This window comes from Microcaecilia unicolor, chromosome 5, assembly GCF_901765095.1.
Source record: "Microcaecilia unicolor chromosome 5, aMicUni1.1, whole genome shotgun sequence".
Taxonomy (NCBI): Eukaryota; Metazoa; Chordata; class Amphibia; order Gymnophiona; family Siphonopidae; genus Microcaecilia; species Microcaecilia unicolor.
The window spans coordinates 51,102,531-51,118,384 of NC_044035.1; the positions used below are offsets into that span (position 1 = coordinate 51,102,531).

The 15,854-nt window shown below is 40.9% G+C and overlaps 1 protein-coding gene across 1 annotated transcript in view; it reads right to left on the reverse strand.

Annotated features, from left to right (window-relative positions):
* SLIT1 (slit guidance ligand 1) overlaps positions 1 to 15,854 on the reverse strand; it is a 584,144-nt gene that overhangs the window by 475,994 nt on the left and 92,296 nt on the right. The window contains exon 4 of the mRNA XM_030202872.1: positions 9,718 to 9,789. Coding sequence (XP_030058732.1) covers positions 9,718 to 9,789 — 72 coding nt within the window. The remainder of the gene's footprint in view (positions 1 to 9,717; positions 9,790 to 15,854) is intronic.

The window sequence follows — 15,854 nt, forward strand, 5'->3', positions numbered from 1 at the left end:
GGCATTTTCTAGATACTGAGGTGGTCTTTTAAGAATATTCAGCAGCACTGTCTAAATCAGGGGTGGGCAACCATGGTCCTTGAGGGTCACAACCCAGTCAGGATTTCAAGATTTCCACTCTGAATATGCATGAGATTGATTTGCATATATTGTTTCCATTGTAGGCAAATCAATCTCAAGCATTCATTGTGGAAATCTTGAAAATCAGACTGAACTGTGGCCCATGGGGACAATGGTTGCCCACCCCTGATCTAAATAGTGATGTTGAAGATTCATAGCCAGCGCTGGCTATGCCCTTCATCTAGAAAATAGAAAATGCAGCAGATAAAGGCCATATGGCCTATCCAATCTGCCCATCCACACCATCTATCTCTTCCTTTCCTTTAGAGATCCTACATACTTGTCCCGAGATCTCTTGAATTCAAATAGTCTTTGTTTCCACCATCTCCACTGGGAGGCCATTCCAAACATCTACCACCCTTACCATGACGAAGCTTTTTCTTAGGTTACTCCTGAGTCTATCCCCTTTTACCTTCATGCTATGCCCCCTCCTTCCAGAGCTTCGAGACTCGCCTCTTATGCACTTATGCCAAGGAAATATTTAAACGTCTCTATCATATTTCCCTTCTCCCACCTTTCTTCCAAAGTATACATATTGAGATTTTTAAATCTGCCCCCATTTGTTTCATGGTGAAGACCACTGAGAATTTTAGTAGCCACTCTGTGGACCAACTCCATCTTGTTTTTATCTTTTGGAAGGTGTGGTCTACAAGCTCATAAACAGTATCCTAAATGAGGTCTCACCAGATAGATACCAATGCTAGTGTGGCTTTGACTTTGAATATTGACCTGGTATTGTATAGCACTCTTTAGCATGTATCTCAATCATCTATGAATTTGCCTTGATTAAATGTTATCCAAATCCTAATTAGTGAGGACTCAGGACACTTTTCTAAAGACTATTAGAGATGAAAGACATGTTAGTGGTTCCTTAGCCCACCCAAGAAAATCCATAGGCCTGATGTGAATCACTTGTTTACTCTTTCCAAAAATACTAGGACTAGAGGGCACGCAAATAAAGCTACTAAGTCGTACATTTAAAACAAACTGTTGAAAATATTTCTTCACTCAACATATAATTAAACACTGGAATTTGTTGCCAGTGGTAAAAGTAGTTAGCATAGCAAGGTTTAAAAAAGGTTTGGATAATTTCCTAGAAGAAAAGTCTATAAGCCATTATTAAGATGGACTTGGGAAAATCCACTGTTTATTTCTAGGATAAGCATACACACACCTCTGTGGTAGATAGAATTATCTGGAGTAAACGACTGTTATGTTTTTTTGTCCCTTTCTGTGACAATTTGTAATCATCGACAAAACCCCCTTCCTTCCTACATGAAGGAAGGAAGGGGGTTTTGTCGATGATTACAAATTGTCACAGAAAAGGGGCCTCACTTGTTGGTGAGTGAAATGACACAAGAGCACCCAGTGACTATATACAAGATTTCCCCCTCAAAAAAACAAAAAATAACAAAAAAACGTAAGTCGTTTACTCCAGATAATTCTATCTACCACAGAGGTGTGTGTATGAGTAGCAGTAAGTAGAATAGAGTCGCACAAGCTTTATATATTTCTAGGATAAGCAGCATAAAATCTGTTTTTCTGTTCTGGGATCTTGCCAGGTTCTTGTGACCTGGACTGGCCACTGCTGGAAACAGGATACTGGGCTTGATGGACCTTCAGTCTGCCCCAGTATGGCAACACTTATGTTCTTATGACCCTGCTCTGTGAGCAGATCCATGCTTCCCATACCATATCGGAAACAAAATTGTTGAAAGCAGCCATTAAACAATTTATTTAGTCAAACTAAAGTTGCGCACATGGAGAATTAGAATGTTAAAAAGTGCTATGATCTGCCTTCTGTTACAAAATTTCATTTTTGTTTTAAATTACCCAAAGAAAACAATGCCAAGGGCTGCTTATTTCTCATCTAAATACCATCCTTGTTATTGCTTGCAAGTCAGCGTAGGATGAAGAATAAGAAGGAACAAATCGTGCAACAGTGATGTGAGCAGTGGAATCAACAAAGCGGAGAAGTGTGGCGTCCCAGCAGTTTATTGATAATGGCCCGATATGGTTGTGTTTTGGTGAGTTTTGCCTGCATCGGGGTCAAACATCTATTAGGAAGGGTGTGTTCATTTGTCATCTTCCCTTATGACAAAAGGATATTATTCATCAACGTGTGGCACTTTCCAGAGAATAGCATTATCGGCAAACTAGCTGAGTCTTGCATTCAGCCAGTACTGGGAAGTGCAGTCCGTAGCATGAGAGAGATTGAGGCTGACATGCCAAACGTCATCTAACTCCCGTTTTTATTTATTTCTGTAGGAGGGGTTACAATAAAAAGTGCGTATTATAGATATTTTCTTCTAGTATCTGATGGACTCTTGTCCTTTCAAAAAAATGGGTTAGTCTATAACGGTGCCACTAATCTCCATCTTTTCTAGTGAACTTTTCCATTACAAACTAACATGGTAACAAAGTAGCTAACAGCAGAAAAAAACCCAATTGGCCGACCCAGTCTGCCAGTTTATTCCTGTCAACATTGCCAAGGATGTATCTCAGCTGCCAGTTACAAATGTGACAACTAGTAGGATATCACAGAATTTGTCATTTTTCTCCTTTGTACTCTATTCTTGGGTAGATGAACATGCACAATGCCCTATATAGTTCACATCCAATACTCTTCCCTCTCATGTCTACTCACAAAGGAGACCAAGGAACAACTGGAGCTGGCCAAGACGGCACAAAGGATAACCACAGGAGTCACACAAGGCATTGAGTCTGTTTTTAAATAAATCATCTTTGTGACATCTTGTATGACTCCTGTGGTTATCCTTGGTTGCATCTTAGCCATCTCTGATTGTTCCATGGTCTTGATGATCTGCTTTCTTCTGATATTTTGATTGGCCACAAAGAAGACAATTCTTTAACAGGGAACGAACATGTAGGCGCCATATTTGTATGGGTGGTGCACCTGTTCTATAAGAACATTTAGGTACATAAGTATTCATATGTAACATTGGCATTTGCAAGCTTCATGTGCCACTTCACAGACAAACCCAAATCCAATGGCACACATGAGGCAATTGTATTTCTCAAATTGGCAAGATACTGGCCACAGCTTTAGTTACTAAACATCAACTTTACAAACTTAACCCTTTTCAAACATATTACCATAAACATTTTTCACCACCCATGTAGCTAGACGGTAACATACTAGCTTCACCATTTAACCTCCTCCTGTCATACCTTCCCCATTACCCACCCTACGATCTGTGGTACCACAGGGTCATGCCCTATCCCGTGGCAGTGATGCACATGAGACCGACATTGCTAGGCCTAACTTAGGCCCTATGATTGGAAATTCTGCACAAAATTTACAGAAATAAACTTAATACCCTGCAACCAAGCTGTGCACCCCACAACCTCCCCAATTCCAAAACACCAAAAAAACAATTTTCACCAGGGTGGGCTGGGTGGGTGAATTCCACCCACACAGATACCCTCCCTCTCCTCACACAATTTTTCCTTCCCAGCATTAGCAAGCTTAAATGTAAACGCACCCATGTATACCAAGTCTATGGTTGGCGTGCATTGTAAGCCTAAATGTGGCATTTAGACATTTAATTTACACTATTCTGTAAACTGCCTGCATAAAGGTCAACCATGCCTATAGCACACCCATGCCCTTCCCCTTTGACCCCCCCCCCCCCTTGCATTTACATGCCAAGCCATTTTAGCCTGTAATTATGACAGGTGCACTACTGCCACATGTGTAAGTGTACATGTACGTGCATGAATGGCTGTATTCTAGAAATTTATGCATGCAAATAGCACTTAAATTTAGGTTCCTATTATAGCATGAAGGGAAAATGTATTTATTTGTTTGCTTGGTATACTACCGTTTTTTGCAGAAAGCCATCAAGATGGGTTACAGCATAATTCTGAAAACAGTTTCAAAATACAGACAATGCAGATGCTGAAATACAAGGAACAACATAGCCAGAAGGCTTAAAAACAATGACAGTAGGAACATGATGAACAAGGTTACGAGTAACAATCCATGTAGACATCTAGGATGGAACAGAGGAAGGGTGCAGAGAGGTCCACAACAGGCAGAGGCAAGGTCCTCATTCCTTACCAAAAGGGAGGGAGAATGACCAGGTTTTGATCCAATCTTTGAATTTGTAATAGGTATTCTCACCCTTAACCCATATATATATATAAAAACCAACCTCTTCAAAAAGGCCTACCCCAACGACCCCACGTAACCCTCTTCACCTATCAACACAGCATGACTATGATCGAACAGGACAACACGCAATCTTCATCCATTCTGACCCTCCTATACCTCATACGATCACTATACAACTTTGTATTTGTTATCCACCGACTGGGCAAACGCCTCTGACGGTACTGTGTAAGCCACATTGAGCCTGCAAAAAGGTGGGAAAATCTGGAGTACAAATGCAATAAATAAATAAATAAATAAATAAATAAATAAATAAATATATGAGATTGTGTGAATATACAGAAGATTGCCTTGTGCAGATCTAAGAGACAGGGAGGGGGATGTACAGAGTGAGTAGAGTAGCATATTAGTGAGCAGGCCACTGAAGTGGGTATGATGAGTTAGCATACGGATTATGAATTTAATTCTTGCAGCTTTGGCCAGTCAGTGCTGCTCCTTCAATAGTGGGATGATAGGCTTACATTTTCTAGCATTATCCAGAACTTTTATGGCCATATTCTGTACAAGCGCCATGGTTGAAAAGAAGAAGGTGTGGGTCATAGATGTGGCAACACCAGGAGACAGCCGAAGATCGGAAAATATCAAGATTTGAAGACTGAAACCTGCTATTCTGGTCCCTGTAGTAATTAGCGCCCTTGGAGCACTCTCAATAAGCAAGATGGGAAAGTGAGGCAAATGATCAAATGAAGACAATCCAATTCAATAGCAAGAAGTCTTTAATAAAATACTGTATTTATCAACCAGGGTTCGTGGCACAAAAATAAAAGGACTCGACACAGCCGTGTTTCGACAACAATGCCTGCGTCAGGAGTCACAAAGGTCTATAAACAAAAAAATACATAAAGAAAAACTTGTAAATACGTAAATAATAAATACTGACAAATCAAAGTAAAACCAAATTATGCATACATATTAAAACATATACATATAAATATTTAAATATATCAATATGTGTGCAAAAAACATTGGGGCCAATATTCAGACTGCGGGAGGTAGCTGGGCTGCCTCCCACAGTCGGTGTTGAGCCCAGATATTCACTGCCGGGCCGTTTCCGGTACTGACACTGAATATCCGGGTGTTTGTTTGGGTTAGTTTCAACTTAACTGACCAAGTCAATATTCAGCACTGGCTGGTTACGTTTAAATCAACCAAAGATATTCCAGCTATTTTGGCGGCCTAATTTGGCCACCAAACTTAGCAGGCGGTGCAGCACGACACTACAATTAGAATTTGTTCTATTGATAGATTGGCTGTTCTGTAACCTTTGCTGCAGTTTATGCTTCAAGATTATTATTTAGTTTTTCCTATATTCTATTTGATGACTCCCCTCTCCAATATTGTGGACACAAGTGTCGTAATTAGTATTCTTGTTTATTATTTCCTTGAAAAAATTTATGCTAATTAACTTATTCAGTTACATAATTTTTGAGTAAATTAATCTTGAAATTATAAATAAAAAGTTATAAGTATATAAGTACATAAGTAATGCCACGCTGGGAAAAGACCAAGGGTCCATCAAGCCCAGCATCCTGTCCATGACAGCGGCCAATCCAGGCCAAGGGCATCTGGCGAGCTTCCCAAACGTACATTCTATACATGTTATTCCTGGAATTGGAATAACATGTATAGAATGTTTGTACGTTTGGGAAGCTCGCCAGGTGCCCTTGGCCTGGATTGGCCGCTGTCGTGGACAGGATGCTGGGCTCGATGGACCCTTGGTCTTTTCCCAGTGTGGCACTACTTATGTACTTATAACTTTAAAAAAAAAGAATCAATACTTGAAGAAATCTTTCATTATATTAGGGGACGATTGCTTACTATTTTTATTGTATTTGTACGTTTTTCAGTAGCAAAACTTTGAGGTCCTTTTGCTAAGGTTTGCTAATGGATTTAGCGCATGCTAATGAATTAGTGTGTGTTAAGTGTCATGCAACCCTAGGTACACAATAAACTGGGCAGCATTTACCCCCGGATTCTTTGTATCGCACCTAGCGTTCCGTGACAAAATCCAAGCGTATTCTATAACAGTGCACGTAACTTAACTGGCTTAACAAGCTAATCAGTGTTGATTAGCAGCACTTAAGCAATAATGAGCACTAATTGGCAATAATTAGAATTTACGCACACAACTCGCTAATTGTATTCTGTAATGAACTGTGCCTAAATTGTAATGCACGCAGTTCAAAAGGGAAATGGTTATGGGCGGGGAAATGGGCATTTCATGGGTGTTCCAAAATTTACATGCGTAGTTATAGAATAAGGCCCAGTGTGCGTAAATCTACCTGCGGGGATTTTCGCCATGGTTTTGTGGTGTAAATAGAGGTGCATAGTTTTAGGCGCTGGGATATCAACTAAGCGTATTCTGTATAACGCGCCTAAATCTAGGCACCGCTTATAGAGTATGCTCAGTCGGAAACATTTATGACGTGGATTTTTTAGGTGCCTTATATAGAATCTGGCCTTTAGTGTGCGCTATTTCTTAGTATACGCGAAATCTGTTAGAGCATCATAGTAAAAGGACCCCTTTATTTGGTTGAAATGAAAAGGCTACGTTGAAAATATAAAGTTTGCACTCTACTGGGAGAAGTCAGATACACTTGTAACCTGGGGTCGTTTACCAATTTATTTCCAGCTCAAAAATACATCTTTCTGAGAGCAAGGCTGGCGCTGGCCTGATGTCTTCAAGAGATCTGTAAGCTAGCATGTTCAACTTCATCCAGACCCATAATGCATGGGATCTTAGATTCCCAATGGAGAGGCACTTCTTTACATTTCATAATTTACGTAGGGCTGGACATACTAAAGTGCGCTACTGCCGTGTGTTTACAACCACAGGGCCCTTTTAATGAAGAGAGACCTGTTCACCAACATAAGCATTAATAAATACACTATGGCAGCAATTCTAGAAAGTGGCACTTCATTTGGGACGCTTAGCCCCAATTCTAAAATGGCTTAAGGACGTATCTAAGCTATTATAGGATAGTAACACAGAGCCGCAATGACGCACCAAAAGTTAGGCACACCTACTTATGAGAGGTCAATGGGTAGAGTAAATGGGCATGTCTAAATGTGCCGTGCAATCCCCCAGAATAGCACGCCTAGAGTTCCGTGCTGAAACCCAAGCACATTCTATAACGACGCATGTAACTTAATTGGCTTAACAAGCCAATCAGCGTTGTTAATAGCACTTAACAAGCAATAATGAGCACTAATTGGCATAAATTAAAATTTAGGTGCGCAAATCACTAAGCATATTCTGTAATACACAGCACTTAAATATTAATATGTTCTGGCAAAAAGGGGCATGGTTATGGCAGGGAAATGGGCATGTCGTAGGTGTTCCAAAATTTACATGCACTGTTATAGAATAAGGCCCTCTGTGCCTAAACCTATGCGCCGGGATTTACACCATGTTTTCGTTGGTTTAAATGGAGGCGCATAGATTTAGGCACTAGGGTGTCAACTAAGCGTATTCCATATACCATGCCTAAATCTAGGCGCTGCTTATAGAACACACAGGCAAAAATGTTTTCTACACAGATTTTTTAAGCGCCGTATATAGAATCCCCCTAAATGTGTGTAACTGATAGCATTCTATAAGTTGCTTGCATCGCCACCCCCCCCCCCCCCCCAGCCACATGGGTCTCCGCACTCCCCCCGGTCACATGAGTCTCCACCCCCCTCCCTGGCCACATGGGTCTCCGCACTCCCCCCGGTCACATGAGTCTCCACCCCCCTCCCTGGCCACATGGGTCTCCGCACCCCCCCCCCCCCCATAGGTCTCCCTTTCTCTGCAGCACGGTCTTCCCAGAAAGTCCAGCACACCATTCCCTGCAGCCCCTCTCCTCCCATAAATTTAGCACACCTCTGCCTTCCCCAAATCCAGCATCACTAGCTACCTTCCTTCCTGCAGGTCCAGGATCACTGCCACTTCCTTCTCTTTCCCCCGCTGCCGCTGCAGTGTTTGCAGAATACATTTTCGGGCCGTCCGCGATTCACACAGGCAGCCACTCCGGAGCCTTTCCAGTCTGCCACATCCGGCCCTCTCTGATGTAACTTCCTGTTGTGAGGGCCCAGACGCAGCAGAGGGAAGTCCCCGCAGTGCCTGTGTGAATCGTGGACAGCCCAAAAATGTAAGCTGCAAGCACTTCAGCAGAGGCGAGGGAAGAAGCAGTAAGCGGCAGATTCTGGACCTGCGGGAGGGGAAAGTAGGGAGCGATGCTGAATTGTGGGCAGCGGGAGGGAGGTCAAGATGTGCCACGGCACCCCTGAGAGTTCGCTGCGGCGCACAGTTTGGGAAACGCTGGCCAAGAACTTATCACACGTGTAATCTAATCACACAAGTAAGCTCTACTATTGTATGAACTAGGTGCAGTTATTTCAGCTTACAGAATTGTCTTTCATTGCCTAAATTTACTGCAATGCACTATTGTGCTAGCTTGCACTACTATAGTGACATACCAGCCGAAATTTAGAACTATTTAACTAGCCAGGAATGACTACTAGCCGGTTAAATAGCACTTAACCAGCTAAGGGCTAATATTCAGCGGGAGATAGCTGGTTATCTCCACTGAATATTAGCGCTTAGTGTATAGCAGCTAACCGGCTATATGACGTGATATAAGCAGCTAGCCGCAAATATTCAGCACATAGCCGGCTAAGTTTAACGGTAAAATAGGATCGGCTACATAGCAGTCCTATCTTTGGAAACTATAAGCATAACCGGCTAGCGCTGAATATTAACTTGTCCGGTTAAGTTTAAACCGGGCAAAAAAAAAAAGAATATTCAATGCCAGTCACCAGAAATGGCCCAGCATTGAACATCTGGGCTCAAAACCCGATCGCGGGACTTAGCCAGCCTCCCTTCCACGGGCTGAGTATCGTCCGGATAGTAAATGACAGCACAGAAACAGAGAAAAATGAAGGCAGATAAAGACCATATGGCCTATGCATTCTGTCTATCCATGACATCTATTTTCCCTCTCACTCCCTTAGAGAACCCATGTACTTGTCCCACATGGTCTTTCTCTGCTGTCGTTTTAAAGGCCTTTTAAAAAAGCATATTGCTAGATTTCAGGAAATCTAGCCCATAGTGTTTTCTATTTCTCTTCAATTTTCAATTATAATCTGATTTTCATACCACAATATTGTTAGTCCATTTAATTCAAAAACCTTTTGTGAGACTTTCTGCTGTTCGTGAATAAAGCCGTAGTTCATGAAGAGCCAGGCCCGGAAGGGAACCTTTGGGCTGTGGATCACTGCCATGTTGTGACACATGTAAAACCCTTACTTTCTCCAGGACAAGTTCATACACACAGCTCTGATCTCTAGAATTCTTCCTTCTCACAGATGTCAAGGATATCGGGGCTCAGACAGCAAAAGAAAAGGGTTCTTGTACTCACAGTCTGGAGAGAGCCTGATTGTTCTGGAAGAGAAGCTCAGGCAACGTGTGCAGATGGTTCCGATTCAGCCGTCTGCAATATGGAAAAGAAGCAACAGTCAGAGAGTCCAGTCTCATGTCATCCCTAGCCAGAAACATTTCATTCTGTGTTGTTTCCAGTGTCATTTCCAAGGATGTTCATTTTTCCATGAACGCTGTGCGCTGCCTGGTTACCGTCGGGTTACCGCAAGATCCCTTATCGCCACCTCAGTGGGTGGCAGTAAGGGCTCCCCACCGCATGGCCAAGCGGTAAGAGTTCTCTTATCGCGTGGCCATGTTTGTCTGGGGGCTTTTTACCTGCTGTGGTAAAAAGGCTCCTGTTGCATGGGAAAAACGGCCCCTGCCGCTAGCGCAGGGCCCTTTTTCCCGCAGCTTGGTAAAAGGGCCCCTTAGTTTTGCAATGAAAATATTCTGGTTTAGAACAACCCTGAGGACTGTGATTTTTTTTTCTTTCTTTTTTGAGCATAAGCAGAAAGAAGTGTTAATGATGAGCAGATGAGTGATTCCTAGACTAAAGGCTTCCCAGCATCTGCTGGTCCCAGTCCTGGAATCCTGGCATCAGAAAGAGTACACTCCAGGGGTTTTACCTTTAGGGTGAAATCCCTTTTAGGGGTGCAAGACCCTGGTTACAACTGAAGCTATTGATCTTGGGGAAAATGTTCAGCCCACAACACTCAGCATTTTCTTTAAAACATTAACTTATACCCAAATAGTCAGGCTGGGCCTAATCCAGGTGCTGGCACAGAATACCCAAGACTCTCTTGGCCGCCTGAAGTTATCCAAGTCTGATTAATATTCAGTGCCAGTACCTGGATAACTACTGTAACTGGGCACAGTTAAGACTGCCTTTTTTAAAAATCATTTTTATTGATTTTAAAACAATAGTACAGAAGACAAAAGTTAAAAAAAAGTAATTAAATAAAAGAATTTCAGCAAATCGAACTTAACATTAAATGTATCATGAAGAAAAATCCCAACAGGCAATATTAACAAAAGTAAAAACCATATGAGAAGTGCAGGAAAATTCTATAAATAATCAAATCTTGTTTGAATTTTTAGAAAGGTATTTATCTAATGTGACCCATTTATGATTGCGAATACACTTCGGGGATATATTACCAAGGTTGTGTTCATATTTCTTAAATAGAAGTAAACTATTCCTCCATAAATACATTAAGAGGTTGGTATCATCTTTCCATTGTTGGATTATTAATTTCAAAGCAATAGATATCATAAAATCAAATAAAGATGCATTTTCATCAGAAAGAGAGGTCTTTAAAGCGAGATTTTTCCAGATTATTTGTTTGAAAGATAATAACTCTTTGAATTTTAAAATCGCCAGGATTTTAGACCAAATGGATAACCAGAAATAATTAATATTACTACATTGAAACAGGCGATGTTTAAGGGTAGCTGAGCTATAACTGCATAACCAGCAAAGATCATTAGTGAATAAACCACTCTTCAAAGATTTTGACAGGAGTCCAATAAGAGCAATGTTGTAGAAAATATAGAGATTGAGTCACGGAAGCAGATAATGGCATCCTTGAAATATATAACCAGAAGGAGGACCATTATTTTTATTGTATTTGTACATTTTTCAGTAGCAAAACTTTGAGGTCCTTTATTTTTCACTGAGAGATTCTCCTATGTCATTTCCCCAGGACTTTTGAGAACTTAAAATGAGATTCCTTGACTGATTTGATAAAATGTTTTATAAAACAGGGATGCCGTGTATGTAGAAAAGACAAATTTGTCAGAAAAGACTCTAACAAAGAAAAGTTAGACATCTCATCTGTGTTAATGTGTGATTCTTTCAAAGCTCTTTGAAGGTGACACCAGTTATGTAGCTGGGAGTCAAGAAGCTTGAATTCTTCTTCTAATTGGGAAAAGGATTTAAACTGTTTAATAAAAGTTGTGTAATAAACCAGATATGTTTTTTTCCAAGTCAGACAATTAATGGTTTTATTGTTTACTGTTATATCAGAATTGTTCCAGATTATTATATTGGGAGATGAATTGTGTTGAGTGTGTATGTGTGTGTGGGGGGGGGGGGGGGGGGATGATTGTTTTTAGAGGCTTGAAGGCAATACATGTTGCAGCTATAACAAGAAGAGGGTTATATTTACGAGTATTCTGAAATTCTGGAAGTATAAAGATAGGAGTGGGATGTACCAAATTGCTTTCCAGATTTAGCCATGAGTGTTTGAGGTACTGTACATATGTACGAGAAATGTAAAACCATTTACATCCTTGACTAAGAATAAATGAAATGTGATAGTTATAGAAATTTGGGAAGTTGACACCTCCTAATTCCTGGAGAGAAATGGGACATTCGTTTTAACTTGAGAGTCTGTCAGCATGGGTCTGGTAAGGTTGGATAGAAAGATATTGAAATCACTGTCAGAAGAAGACATGTGGTGAATATATTATATACTTACATATATATCATAATCAAAGGAGTCAGGATATATATATTCAAGGATATGTTCTCAAACTTGAATAGCGCAAAAAACAGAAGAAACCAGTCTTCACAAAAAATTGCAACAAACAAAACAGCGAAGAGGACCAACAAAAGAAAAAATAAAAAATAATAATAAAAGAACTCGAAAAAAATGTGTATATAAAAAATATAAGGCGTCCACACTTGGTTGTTGAAATTAAAAAATAAACTTTATTTAACAATGACTAGCAGGGAGAAAGGGACTCGACACAGCTGTGTTTTAACATTTATATGATTTATTCATTTTACATTATTTATCTGTTTTTATTTGCATAGACTCCCGACGCAGGCCTATATGGCCGAAACACAGCTGTGTCAGATACACACATTCTCTGCCCATTTGGATAGTATATAAGATCAGCATACAGTGAGAAGACTCCTGACGCAGGCCTATATGGCCGAAACACAGTTGTGTCGAGTCCCTTTCTCCCTGCTATTCATTGTTAAATAAAGTTTATTTTTAATTTCAACAACCAAGTGTGGACGCCTTATATTTTTTATATACACATTTTTTCGAGTTCTTTTATTATTATTTTTTGATTATTTTTTTTATTTTTTCTTTTGTTAGTCCTCTTCGCTGTTTTGTTTGTTGCTCAAACTTGAATCCTTTGATTATGATATGCCCTGTCCATATATGAAAGTATCTTCACTCATCTTTATGGTTTTATTGTTTGGCTTATATCTCTTATTTGAATTTTTTTATCTTTATGTATTGATGTTTAATTTATAAGTGTTACCCCTGATGCAGCCTGTGAACACTTTGGGTTATCTCTAAATAAATATTTGCTGTATGACCTTCATCTTGGATCCGTTCTGCTCTTTGGTTCATATATAACCTACGGATCCATAGCACCTCTACATTTTGGATTGAGCTTTAAAAGCGTCCCACCAATTAGAAGCAGATGTATCTTCAATTTTATTAAGAAGGCAATAATTTTTGATAGCCATCCTAATAGTTTCCTAAATACCTACCTCATTAATATGTATCTCCCAGCTACAACCATGTGCCTGGATATTCCGTGCCAGTATATGGATAGATGTTAGCACTCGATATCTGGATATCTGGGCTTAATTCAACTGCTTACAGCCAGCTGAACGCTGGCAGCTGAACATTGTCCCCTTTATTGTTAAAAGGGAGCAGGTCGGAGGCGCAGTAATAGCCACTGAGGGACACCTTTATACTTAAAAGGGATTATGAATGGAGGGTGTTCAAGGAAGCTGCTACTTTATTTTTTAAAAGATTGGAGGTAGGATGTTTTGAACCAAGGGAGAGGTTGCTGTTTTGTTCGAATCATACTGGGGATGGGTAAGTCATTTTTTTATTCCTGCCAGGCCTGGTTTTTCAAAAGAGAGCAGTTCTGAAAACCAAATTTTACCAGTTTAGTTGGCTTCCCTCTAATGCGCATACCAGAAAGGAAGTCCCCCACCACCACAACCACCCCAAAATAAATAAAATTTCACAAACATATATTAAACAGACTTTTAAACACTTGAAAAGTATTAACATAGAAACAAATCTTTTCAAAAGAAGGAGAAACATTAAAACTAGAGGACATGAATTGAAGTTGCAGAGTAATGTCAGGAAATTCTCTTTCACGGAGAGGGTCGTGGATGCCTCCCAAGTAAGGTTGTGAAGACTAAAACACTGATGGAATTCAAGAATGCATGGGATAAACACACTATTTAGAAAAAGAATGGAATCCAATTAAAGCAAAACTTAAATGCCTCATAACTGGAGTGAGCTTTGACGGCAGCTTCACGGGTTAGAAAGTAAGACCAATGCTGGACAGACTTTATGGTCTGGGTCCTGTATATGGCAAAAACAGATCAGGATCAAGGCTGGAGTGGGATTCGATGGCAACTCCAGTAGTTGGGAAGTAGGACCAGTGCTGTGCCCCAAAATTGACAGGGACAGACAGAGTTTAATCATGAAGCAGTGGAACCTGTGCAGAGTGCCACATTCAACTCTGGCCACCTTCATGGGCAGACTGGATGGACCGTGCACGTCTTTATCTGCCAACATTTATTATGTTACTATGTAAAAACAAAACTTAAATGACTGCATGTGTGTTGACGTCGAGTAATGCTGAGATGGTGTTCTGGGACCTCTCCGTTTCTCCATCTATACTTCCTCCCTTGGTGATTTGATCTCATCACACGGCTTTCAGTATCACCTTTACGCTGATGACTCCCAAATCTACCTCTCCACACCAGTAATCTCGGCAGAAATCCAGTCCAAGGTATCTGCCTGCCTCTCTGACATTGCTACCTGGATGTTTCACCGCCACCTGAAACTCAATATGTCCAAACTGAACTCCTTATCTTCCCTCCTAAACCAACCTCTCCCCTTCTCCCATTCTCTATTTCATGTCGACAACACGCTCATTCTTCCTGTCTCGTCTGCTCGCAACCTTGGGGTCATCTTCGACTCCTCCCTCTCCTTCTCGGCCCATATTCAACAGATTGCTAAAACCTGTCGTTTCTTCCTTTATAACATCGCCAGAATTCGTCCTTTCCTTTCTGAACACGCTATCAGAACCCTCATCCACACTCTCGTCACCTCTCGCTTAGACTACTGCAACTTGCTTCTCACAGGTCTTCCACTCAGCCATCTCTCTCCTCTTCAATCTGTTCAAAACTCTGCTGAACGACTAATATTTCCCCAAAGTCGTTATGCCTGTATCACTCCTCTCCTGAAATCACTTCACTGGCTCCCTATCCGTTTCCGTATACAATTCAAGCTCCTCTTGTTGACCTATAAGTGCATTCACTTTGCAGCCCCTCACTACCTCTCCACCCTCATCTTTCCCTACCTACACTCCTTCCCTAAAACTCCGTTCACTGGGCAAATCTTTCCTAATTGCACCCTTCTCCTCCATCGCTAACTCCAGACTCCGTTCCTTCTATCTCGCCGCACCTTATGCCTGGAATAGGCTTCCTGAGCCATTACGTCTAGCTCCATCCCTCGCAGCCTTCAAATCCGGGCTAAAGGCCTACCTGTTTGATGCTGCTTTCGACTCCTGACTTGTAACTTTTATCTTATCCTTATGTGTCCTTCTGTCTGTCCTTCCCTTATCCTTTTTGGTCCTGTCTGTTTGTCCTGATTTAGATTGTAAGCTCTTTTGAGCAGGGACTGTCTTTCTTCTTCATGTTCAATTGTAAAGCGCTGTGTATGACTGGTAGCGCTATAGAAGTGATTTACAGTAGTAGTAGTGACTCCAATTATGCAGAACTAATACCAGTGCTGGGCAGACGTCTAAGCTCTATGTCTCAGAAATGACAAAGAAAGGCCAAGGTCAAGTATTTTATACCATATTCATTGGTGATTTACTCATGACTTGATAATGAGTGTGACTGTTGGGCAGACTGGATGGACCATTCAGGTCTTTATCTGCCATCATCTACTATGTTACTAAGTTACTATAGACACATAGAGAAAGGGCAGGAAAAGGAACCATTGGCGTTCCTTCCATACTAAGGGCCCTGTTTACTAAGATGCACTAGCATTTTTAGCACGTGCTAAAAATTAGCGGGCACTAACCGCGTAGATGCCCACAGGAATATTATGGGCATCTACACGGTTAGCATGCGCTAAT